This window comes from Aedes albopictus, chromosome 2 (genome assembly GCF_035046485.1).
Source record: "Aedes albopictus strain Foshan chromosome 2, AalbF5, whole genome shotgun sequence".
Classification (NCBI taxonomy): Eukaryota; Metazoa; Arthropoda; class Insecta; order Diptera; family Culicidae; genus Aedes; species Aedes albopictus.
Window position 1 is genome coordinate 410,423,292 of NC_085137.1, and position 11,918 is coordinate 410,435,209.

At 38.8% G+C, this 11,918-nt stretch overlaps 1 protein-coding gene across 1 annotated transcript; it reads left to right on the forward strand.

Annotated features, from left to right (window-relative positions):
* Nucleotides 1–5,829: 5,829 nt before the first annotated feature.
* On the forward strand, nt 5,830–7,874 carry LOC134287329 (uncharacterized). Its single transcript, XM_062848976.1, has 2 exons — nt 5,830–6,064; nt 6,130–7,874. The coding sequence occupies exons 1-2, from the start codon at nt 6,053–6,055 to the stop codon at nt 6,442–6,444; spliced, it is 327 nt and encodes a 108-aa protein (XP_062704960.1). The 5' UTR covers nt 5,830–6,052; the 3' UTR covers nt 6,445–7,874.
* The last annotated feature ends 4,044 nt before the right edge of the window (nt 7,875–11,918 follow it).

Genomic DNA, 11,918 nt, shown 5'->3' on the forward strand with positions numbered 1-11,918 from the left:
TGTTCTATTTTTAAGCAAAGTCGCTCACTTCAAACATCTCATTCTCCGTAATCAATGCTTCGATTGAGCTGAAATTTTTACTGTAACTCGCCTACATATGATATGTCAACTAAACGTGGAGAAAAAATTTTTTAGTTGGTTTTTTCTTATTGAAAAAAATACATTTCTTCAAAATTTTTTGTGAATTTTGCCAAAATTTAAAAAGATCGTCCCTTAAACTCGCCAATATCTTGAATTTCATCAATCTGACGCAAAACCTGCATTCAGATGATCGAATGGTATTGTATTCAGCTTTCAATTGATGAGAAAAAAATTAAAATCGGTTGATCAAAACGCAATATATTTGAATTTTAGTAAATTACATATTTTGAAAATTTGTAAAACTCGATATTGAGCTAAAACTCAAAAACTGTTCTACTTAAAATTTTTTGAAGGTCGGTTTCGAAATCAGCACTAAATTGTGCTCCAAAAATTTTGGTCGTTGACAGAAGTTCACGACTCTCGTTTTTTTTTTGTAAACTTGTGTAATTATTCTTGTAGATTTGAAGGACATCATTATTGAACAGTTTGGAACGCCTAGAACATGCTAGAATATAAAACACCTTTTGATATTCTTGGCAAAGGTTAAATGAATACATATAAACGTAACCCACATCCAAGTTCTGCTTTTAGATCAACTGGTATGTCAGTTATATCGTTTTTTTTTTAATTTCATGGTGTTCAGGATGTTCTAGGTGGTAAATGAAGCCCCAAATACAAATATGCCCAATATTTTTCCTAATAGAGGACTTAATTTGCAGCAACTTTGCCGAAGACAGTATTGTGTTTTATCGAATGAGTGAAACTATATAGCCGTTTCTATGTTGGGGTCATATATGGAGGGGTCAATATGTAGAATGGTTTCTATATCTTGGTAGCAATAAAGACTTGTGGTGGCACTATATCCAGTGCACACAGATCATGAAGGTGAAGATTGCTTTTGCGAGTATTCAGAAATTAAAATATAGAAAAACAGTCGCACCACAATCAGAATTTGCAACTCAAACGTGTAATCTGTGCTGCTGTACGCCAGTGAAACTTGGTGTGTATCAGTGTAGAACACTCATCAGCTGCAGTTCTTCATCAACAGATGATCAGATGATCAGATACGTGATTGGAAAATACTTAATTTTGCTCAAATTAGCAGCGAATTGATAGCTTACCGTCATTTTCATAGCATGCTCACATAAATTGACTCTCTTAGATGAGTTTTCTTGTAATTAGAGATAGTTTTACTAAATTAACAAATTGATTTATTTCATTCCAAGATGGCAATATTCATCATTTTCTAAGCGCAATAATTTTATGTTTCTGCAACCCCAATATTCACGGTAAAATTGAATCCGCATAAGCCTAGCAACAATATAACTACTAAATTATTACTTTGAAATTATTGCTTTGTACTTGCGAATATATCTCTTACTGAACTTTAAGTGCCATTGATAAAGCTTCTCTGTTTCTTGAGCTGTCATAATTTTTGTTGAAAAAAAAAACAGCAACAATCATCATAACCCAAGTCATAACCTCTTTTCGAGTATAGAAAATTTTTCAGCTAGGTTTTAAAACAGTTTCATTGCTACTCTTAATACGGTTTGCAAAACCTTTCCGAGAGTGGTCCACTTAGCCGGATGATGCTCTTAAAGAGGTTATCAAGAAGTTTTGATGTATGAATCAGTTTTATTGGAAATTTAATTAAATTGGCCATGAAAACCTCTTATAGAGCCGAACAAAACTTAAAATGTTACTTGGGATAACAGCAGAAGCAGGTACACGCTCTGAAAGGAAAAAAGGAAGTCTACAGAATTATGATCTGGCTACAAGTCAAGACGATGGCAAAAACGCTCAGGATGGAGATCTGGCACTTCGGTCCTCTACACCACCATTGCTGCTCAGAACTGAAAGAAAGTAGCTATAGCTATAGCTATAGTATAGAGTATACTCATTAGGTGATCCATTTGCCCTCTCATCATACTAAAGCTGGGTCATTCCATATGAAGTGACAGAGAAAATGTAAAAACTTGCAACCGACCATCACGGATTTGAACCAAATTTGGTTGAAACATTTGTTTAGATGGAAAAAGAATAAATCCAAATTTTGGTGCCGATCGGATCACCCCTCGGCCCGTGGCAGCACCCCTCGTTTTGGCCGATATGAAAATTATCCTCTCTTTCTTTTATTTTTATCATTGAAACGATTGCACATACACATTTTTGACCTTCGGCTTTTTTAAAGGAAATCGTTCAGGAAATCCAGAAAAAATATTATTTTTTTAATACAGTGTTGCCAGATATCATATTTTTCAATTTTAAAACTAAAAATCGATTTTTCTCAAAATACGTATATTTTGATTTTAAAAATTTTGATTCCATCGTGTTTATCAGACGTTTTTCGATCGAAAAAGCCTAACTCCTCAAGGTAATTTGCGTCGTTCCTGAGATATAGCGTTTTTAAGAAAAAATATTCATTTTATTCATATAAAGTATCATATAAAATCAGGTGCAGTTCATAAATTTCGTAAAAAAAACATTGTTCGATGCCATATAAAGACGTTTTGTGCTGATTTGAACAATATCGAGTATAATAAGGATTAAAAAAATGTGACAATGTTGCCAGTTCATCAACTATGAGTCTATCGTAATGGACTAGCTAACCTGTTGAACTAAAAAAATGTATCTATTGAGATAATCAATTCTAAACCAATTTCATATATTTTAACATTATCTGAAAGGAAGTGCTGCCAAATATGTAATATTTATTGTAGAAATCTTAATTTTACTTGAACTTTAGTATGAAATTTAATTAACAAGCCCAGAGGATTTTTTTTGTTTAGGTTTAGTACATTTGGCAACATCAACGTAAAATATATTCAGGAAAACATTTGATGAGTGTATTTATAAGCAACAGTGCTGAAAATGTCACTTCGATATAACTACATTCAATGACCCACAGCTAATTTCAGAAGTTGAACCTGAAAATATGGTATATGATAAAATATGAAGTATGATATCCTTCGGAATTACATAATATTAGATACTACGCATCGTCGCGCAACTGGTAGCTCAGACTTCAGTATTTTTATTTTATATTCGAAGGTTCAACTCCTTAGAAAAATCCCTGTAAAAATATCTTTTGATTGATTTTTACGGCAGTGTTGCCAAGTATGCTAGTATTTCGCGGAAACGCAAATAATAGTTGCGGGGTGCTTAGTATTGCGTTTACTCTTACTGTGAATGCATCACCCCTATGAGGGGATCGCAGAATAACAGATCATGTCCTTTATTGTCCCGGGCAGAGAAGTGAAGAACAGTGTTGAGTATTGGGTTGGCTATTGATGTGATTGCATATGGTATGAGTTTTTGTTTGTTCTTCGTGGCGTAGAATGAACTAAAATTTCTGAGTGAAATGGATTAGTGGCGTTTGCTCCCTAGAGGGGTGATAACTACTTTTCTTAGGCTTTTTTGCATGGAAAAGAGATCGATTATACGCGAAGGTTAATTCCATAAAATCAAATCGATTGGTCGATCAATTATAGATGACTCCCAGATCGACAATGTATAGCATCATATTAAGGATCGGTATATTCGCCTCACTCCATTCATATTCACTCCTTTTTGTGGGAAGCCATGCGCAGGTTGCTTGACATGGATATTCGTTGCCGTTCGTCGCAGTTTTGATCGCAAGCGAATGAATGAATGGCGAATGGTGAAGAATGCTGGTGAGTGATCGAAGTGGCTGCTGTCGTCGCTGACAAGCAAGCACACAAACTAAAACGACAATCGTTCGCTGCGATTAACCATGGAGTACCTAGCAATCATAAATTGTGTTGCCACCTATGCTCATACTCATACAGTGTTGCCAAATGTGCTCGATATGTATAAAAAAACAGAAATCATTTGTTTTTATTTTGTGTTATCTATTTACGAAAGCTTTCGTGTAAATTAGATGCTTACAATAAAAATGACATGTGTGGCAACACTTTCATCTACAACATCGTTGAAATGAATAAAATGACAATTGAAATGAATTTCACAATAGATATATGTTATATTTTAACAATTTATCCTCATCTTTTCAAATAAACCAATTTTTTTATTGCTAACTATCAAACTAACAATAACTTCCAATTATCGGGTAATTTTGTCAGATAGGACCATAAACAAGAAAACACAGACAAACAGGCGTAAAATTGGAGAAATTTCCATCGACCACGGTTTTAACGATTTTTTTAAACCTTTATAGTTGTAGCTTTCACAACCAGAGGTGCGCGCATCGTTTTTCTAAGCGTTTGGCGTTTCACACTAGTGCTTTCTGTTGACGATATTGCACAATGCAGTGTATCGTGAAACATTTCCACCAGTTGATGGTAGTGTGAACTAGGCGATGGATTTTCACGAAAATTATTCTAGGGGTTACGTCTGTTTGTCTGTGAAGAAAAGGTCAACAACAAGGTCGTTAGAGAAGATGTGTATTGTTTTCATCTTGCACACACATCTTGCAGCACACATGGTGCGATTTTTCAGAATAACCTGTACATTGTCGAACACTTGAAGGTTAGGTTTCATGTTATATTAAAAATGGTAAACTGGCAACACGTCACAATTTTTTTAATCCTTTTTATACTCGATATTGTTCAAATCAGCACAAAACGTCTTTATATGGCATCGAACAATGTTTTTTAACGAAATTTATAAACTGCACCTGATTTTATATGATACTTTATATGAATAAAATGAATATTTTTTCTTAAAAACGCTATATCTCAGGAACGACGCAAATTACCTTGGGGAGTTAGGCTTTTTCGATCGAAAAACGTCTGATAAACACGATGGAATCAAAATTTTTAAAATCAAAATATACGTATTTTGAGAAAAATCGATTTTTAGTTTTAAAACTGAAAAATATGATATCTGGGAACACTGTATCAAAAAAATAATATTTTTTCTGGATTCCCTGAACGATTTCATTTGAAAAAGCCGTAGGTCGAAAATGTGTATGTGCAATCGTTTCAATGATAAAAATAAAAGAAAGAGAGGATAATTTTCATATCGGCCAAAACGAGGGGTGTTGCCACGGGCCGAGGGGTGATCCGATCGGCACCAAAGTTTGGATTTTTTCTTTTTCCATCTAAACAAATGCTTCAACCAAATTTGGTTAAAATCCGTGATGGTCGATTGCAAGCGGTCGGTCACTTGGCGCGGAATGACCCAGCTGTATTTTTCGTTCAAATTTGAAATGTTTGCAATATAGTTATTTATGTAACAAGTTGCAAAAAGTTGATTTTTTCAGCACGAGTCGTACATTTATCCAACGAGGCTTGCCGAGTTGGATAAATACGAAGAGTGCTGAAAAAATCGAGTTTTGCAACGAGTTCCATACAAAATTTTATGCAATGATTTTTTCATAATGCAGCCCATTTGAGTTGCATAATGTTCATAATGCAACTCAAATGAGTTGCATTATGAACATTATACAACTATTTTTCATTATGCAACTCATTTCAGTTGCATAATAAACCAGTTCGTAAAAATTGGCCATTATGATACCAAAATGGATTACATAAAATATAAATTATGATACTTAATTGCATAAAAAATATTTCAGTGCTTTTCGCTTGAAAAATGGAATACAGAATTTGATGAAATAGCTAAAATATGTCATGTTTTGAACAGGTCTCACAGAGCATTCTAATACGTTTCCCCCTTACGTAAAACATTATGTAGTTGATTGATAACCAACATTACCTTTCTACAAGCCATTCTACGTCGATCCCTGCGCTAGCTGGTGGAATCTTTAGTTGATGGGGTTACATTCTAGATCAGCAGGAGAAATTAGAACCTCAATAGAACAGCAGGTTTTACCGCTTCATTTTCTCAAAGCATGCAGAGAACTATTTAAGCATCGATGCACCCTGGGCGTGTAGGCATTCTCGGTTCGAAACGTGCTTGTGACGGTTATAGTCCTAAAGGGAGAGAAGACATTAAGTTATTGTGATATCACCTTGTTTATTTCATCATGTTCAAAAACGTAAGTCTAATATGTTTAAAAAAAAATTCGCCTAAATAAAGCTCTCACCTTCTCACCTGTTTCAGCTGATCATCACCAGCGTGCTGGCATACGCCTCCGCCTCACCAATTGCAACTTTCCTGACTCCAACCGGTGCAATTGCACACTCCCCAGCAGGCATCATCAATTATGCTGCACCGGAATCACATGCCAGTCTAGTGCAATTTGCCTACCCACCATCATTGGCGACTGCGGCAGTTGCAGAAATCGCATTCCAATTGCCTGGTATCAGTAGGATAACGGAATACGAGGCTACCCCGCTGGTACCAGTAGTGGCTGCACGGCGATACTACGGAGCATTACCATCGATAGTAGCGGCGGCGGACGCACCGTACTATTGACGCTAGAGGTCTGAGCGCTCTGCAAGCTGCATCGCTTCCGCTTGCATTGCGTTCGGTAGCTTCATCTATGGGAATAAAGAGGAGGTTGAACTATAACTGTAGGACAATGGAAGCGACTGACCTGACGGACTATTGAATTCAGACAAGAATGTGGCACTCAGGACGAATAAGTAGGTTTCTTTGCAACTAGGAATGTAATTTACCAAGCCGACAAGAAAGTATGATAAAATTAATAGTTGATATAGGAGGGCTTGTTTTTTGATCAGCCAGAGTGAACTCAGTGTAAAGTACCCAGAAATAAAATGTAATTATATCAATAATTTTAAATAATTTACATGGATTCTTCATCTCCGATCGTTAATGAACGCCTCTGCAAGTGACATGTGTGCAGAAAAGTTTTGAATGGTCTTAGCTGTTGTTAATTTGCGAGTGGTTTTTTTCCTAAAAGTTTTGGATTTTTTTCTGGTATTCTCCATTTCTCCCAAGTTTTCATCTAGAGGTTTTTTAAGAATTTGTTCCCATACGAAGGTAGTTCCTCCCGTATTTTTTTTGGTTTTCTTTTGGAACTCCTGTCCTGTCTTTTCCAAAATTTCTGCAGGAGTCTTTCACAATTTTTGCTATGATTTTTTGCGAGATTTTTTTTGCAGAAGTCCTCCTAAGGGTTTTTTTCTAGAGAGTTTTTAAATATTTCTCTTGGATTTTCTCGCGAAATTTCGTACGAAGTTCCTCCTGGGATTCCTCCTGAAGGTTTTCATAATTCTTCCTTGAAATTTCTCAATATTTCCTCATGGGATTCTTTCCAGAGGGCTGTAAAACGGTGAGTCGATAAGGAGAACGTCCAACATAGATCTAGTCCTCACAAGTTCCTACCTCATGCTTCCACGGGTCAAGTGATGACAAAGACCGCCAGCTAAGAGTTGTGTGCTTAGCTGGTAGTGCAGCCTGGGCACTATTATCCATTCTGACTTCAGCTAGATTGAGGAAGTACGTCTCGTGCGTCTGTTCACCAAGGAGGTGTGGCTCAAACAGCGTCTGTTCTGGCATCAAGCGGCTGAGTATGAAATGCTCCTCCACCGGAAGCTATATCTAAGGTGGTAGCCCCCCCACGGTGGATAGGGAACCTTAGGCCAACAACCTACTGTTTCCGAAACCCAAAAAAAACGTTACTGAAACCGAAAATGATGGATTATGAACTGGCAATGACTTTTAGCGCTAAACAAAGAACAAGAATTAGAACTTGGAATGTATTAACCTTCATCCAGCCAACGTACATTTTCCACCTTCGGAAAAGCACAAAAATGGTCATAACTTTTTTGTTTTTCGATGGATTTTGATGAAATTTTCACAACTTCCCGAAAAACTTTTCTAATTTATTATGCCGGGGACATGGGTGCCTGGTCCACATGGTTCCGGAGTTATTCCGGATTGTCTTGGGGTACCAAAATTGGCCACATACTTTGCGCAACAAGATCCCGATGAGATAGAAGTATAGTGTCTTCTGCGAATTTGTTCAGCAGGTTAAGAACTAACTGGCAACGGCGACTTTGGTTCGCGATTCGGCCGCTAGGCGGCGCCAGTGGCAAAAATGTTCAAACCCTCATATCTCAGAAACCTGATAAGATAGAATGATGCTGTCTTCGGCAAAAATCTTCAGCAATCTCCGAACTATCTGATAGTGAAGTCTTTGGTTTGGGATTTATCCGCTAGGTGGCGCATTGTGTCTGAAAAATTCAAACACATTTATCTCGATACCCTAATGAGGTACAAGCATGCCGTTTTCAGCAAAGTTGTTCAGCAGGCTAAGAACTATCTGGCAATGGCGTCTTTGGTTCGAGAATCGTCCGCTAGATGGCGCCAGGGTCAAAAATCTTTAAACTTCTATATCTCAGAATCCTGATAAGATAGAATGATGCCGTCTTTAACAAAGTTCGTCAGCAAGCTAAAAACTCTTTATCTCAAAAATCGGAAAACGTCCAAACTTTTCCGAAAGTTAAAAGGAAGTAAGACGTATCTGGTGTCCTTGGTTCTGATATTATTCTATAGGCTCCGTCTAGTATTAAGAAAATATTTGTATGAACACCCTAATTACCAAAAAGTATTCCATTTTCAGCATAGTTGTCCAGCAAGCTAAGAGCCATTTGGCAGGATAGTAGACTGTCGAGTACGGTGGTACAAGAGGCAATACTTAAACACCGTCTTTGACACCCTGCGGACAAATTTTATCGCCCTACAATATTGCTTCTTTTACTCCGTTTTTTCTTCCGGGTATGTCTCCGGGAATTTTTCCAGGAATTTCTCCGGGAGTTCCACCGGGAATTTATCCAAGAATTCCACTGGGAATTCCTCAAGAACTTCCTTCAGTAATTTCTTAAGGAAATCTGCCGGGATTCCTTCAGAAGTTTCTCCGGGAAATCTTCTAGGAAATCCTCCAGGAATTCCTCCGGGGATTTCTCCGGAAATTTCCCCAGGATTTCCTCTAGGACTCCCATCAGGAACTCCTTCAGGAATTCCTTCGGCAATTTCTGCGGAAATTCTTCTGGGAATTTTTCCAGAAATTCATCCGGACTTTTTTTCCAAGATTTTCTTCGGGAATTTCACTGGGAATTTTCCCAGGAATTCGTCCATAAGTACCTCCAGGAATTCCTCCGGAATTTTCTTCAGGAATTCTTCCGGAATTTCTCCAAGAATTTCTCTAGGAATTTCTCTGGGAATTTTTCCAGGAGTTTCTCCAGGAACATATCCGAGAATTTTCTAAGGAAAACTGTCGTTTTTTTTTTCAAGAAAATCCTCTGGTAATTTCTCTAGGAATCTCTTTAGGAAGCTTCCGTGATTTTTTTTTTCTCACAAAACCCTCGAGAATTTCTCCCGGAATGGGGCAAGTTCGGTGTAGTACTAGATTTGTAGTAATGAGCAGAATTTTAGTATGGAGAGAAGATCAGTTCTCTGTTTCTGCAATTAAATGGTACAAAAAGCGTGGGTATTATGATTTCTTGCCTAATTTGATGCTGTTTGAGCAAAGCTTTGGATAACTATGTTGTTTATGTTGCAAGAAATGGAGAAAACAACAACACTTTTGCCCAAAGTTTTGCTCAAACATCATCAAATTAGGCAAGGAATCATAATACCCACGCTTTTTGCACCATTTTCCTGCAGAAACGGAGAATTGTCCTTCTCACCATACTAAAATGCAGCTCATTACTATAAATATAGTACTTCACCGATCTGTCCTATTCCTCTAGGACTTCCTTTACGAATACATCCGGGAATTTCTCCAGGAATTCCTCCGAGAATGTCTCCGGGAATTTTTCCAGGAAATCCTCCAGGAGTAATTTTGGGAATTTTTAAAGGAAATCTACAGGATTTGCTCAGGAAATCCTCTGGGAATTTCACCATGTATTCCTCTGCGAATCCCTCGAGGATTTCCTCCAGGAATTCCTCAGGAAATGTCTCTGGGAATTCCTCCGGCGATTTCTCCAGCAATTCCTCTGGTAAATTCTTCAGGGAATCCTCCTTCCCGGGGGGATTCCCCGAAAAATTCCTGGAAGAATCACTGGAGGAAACCCCTGAGGGAATTCCAGAAGGAATCCCCGGCCGAATTCTTGGAGAAATACCCGAAAGAATTCCTGGAGATAATCCCGGAAAAAGTCCTGGAGAAATTACTGAAGGAATCACCGGAGGAACTGCTGGTGGGAGTCTTAGAAGAATTCCCGGAGAAATTCCTGGAGAGGATCGTAAAGAAATTCCTAGTGGAATTCCAGGAAAAAAATTGGAAGGATTTCCTGAAGAAATTTTTAGTGGAATTTCTGGAGAATTTCCAGAGACATTCCTGGCGGAATTCCTGGAGAAAACAAAGGAGGAATACTTAGAGAAATGCCCAGAGGAATTTCTGGAGGAATTCCCAGAGGGTTTTCTGAAAAAAAGTCACGGAAGACTTCCTGGAGAAATTCCCAGTGGCCTTTTTTGAAAAAAAAACCGGAAATTTTCCTGAAGAAATTTCCGGAGGAATTTCTGGGGGAATTCCCGGAGGAATTCCTGGAAGAATTTCTGGAGGATTTCCCGGACAATTTCTTGAAGAAATTTCCGAAGCAAATCCTGGCGGATTTCCTAAAGAATTTCCCGAAGGAATTCCTGGAGACATCCCCGGAGATATTCCTGGAGGAACTCCTATGAAAAAATCTTGGAGAAATTAATGGAGAAATTAATTGAATTAAGCCTGGAGAAATTCTTGAAAGAATTCCTGGAGAAATTCCCAGAAGAATTCCTGGGGAAATTACCTAAGGAATTCCTGAATGAATCTCCGCAGGAGTTCCTGATGCGGGTCCTAGAGGAAATCTTGGAAAAAATTCCGAAGGAATTCCCGGAGACATTTCCAAAGGAATTTCTAGAGAAATTCCCGGAGAAATTCCTGAAAAAAACTCCCGGAAGAGTTCCTGTAGAAATTCCCGGAAACATTCCCGGAAGTAAAAACGGAGCAATATTGTGGAGTGACAAAATTTGTCTGCAGGGTGTCAAAGACGGTGTAGCGAATAACCTAGCGAATAAATCAGGAATCAAAGACTCAACTATCAGACAGTTTTTAGCTTGCTGAAGAACTTTGTTGAAGACGGCATCATTATCAAGATTCTGAGATACAGAAGTTTGAAGATTTTTTACCCTGGCGCCATTATTGTTCTTCTGACTTTAATAAGATTGGGAAGGTACGGCCCGAGCGTCTGTTCACCAAGGAGGTGCGGCTCAAACAGCGTCTACTCTAGCATCCAGCGACTGAAACGCTCCTCCATCGGAAGCTATGCCTGAGGTGGCAGCCCCATCACGGTGGATAGGGGACCTTAGGCCAACAACCTACTGTTCCTGAAACCCCAAAAACCGTTACAGAAACCGAAAATGAAAGATTACGAACTGATTCAACGGCAACGACTTTTAACACGCCGAATGAATTCCAAGAGTATCTCTACCAGTGGTTAGGGCGGGTTGCCCGGGACGCCTCTTGGAGCCTATTGGACAGGAAGAAGAAGAATGAGGAACAGGAGCGCAGGGACACCAAATCAGGAAATGGTAGGAGAGTAGGTGCGAAACGTGAAAAGGACGACCCGCTCTTCATCTAGACGGACGAGTTCAAGTACTCTGAAGTCTTGAAGGCGACGAGGAGCGATGCAAAGCTCCTGGATCTTAAAGCCGACGCAGAATTCAACGTACTCATACAGGCGAGGTCCTAGGCGAGGGTGGTGAGATGAGGACTCTCACCGTGGAAGCTACTCTAAACGTCAAAAACCTGGGCGAGATTACGGACGTGGACGAGCTTTTCACAGCACTGCGCCAACAGTGCGAGATGCAGATGGACACCGCTGCCGTTCAGCTACCTGTGGCGGACGCAAACAAGTCCGTTAATAGGGAAGATGGGCTACTCAGTGTGTATACACGAGTCAACAGAGGGTTGCTTCAGGCGTTTCAATCCGGGAGTCGTGGAATTGTAA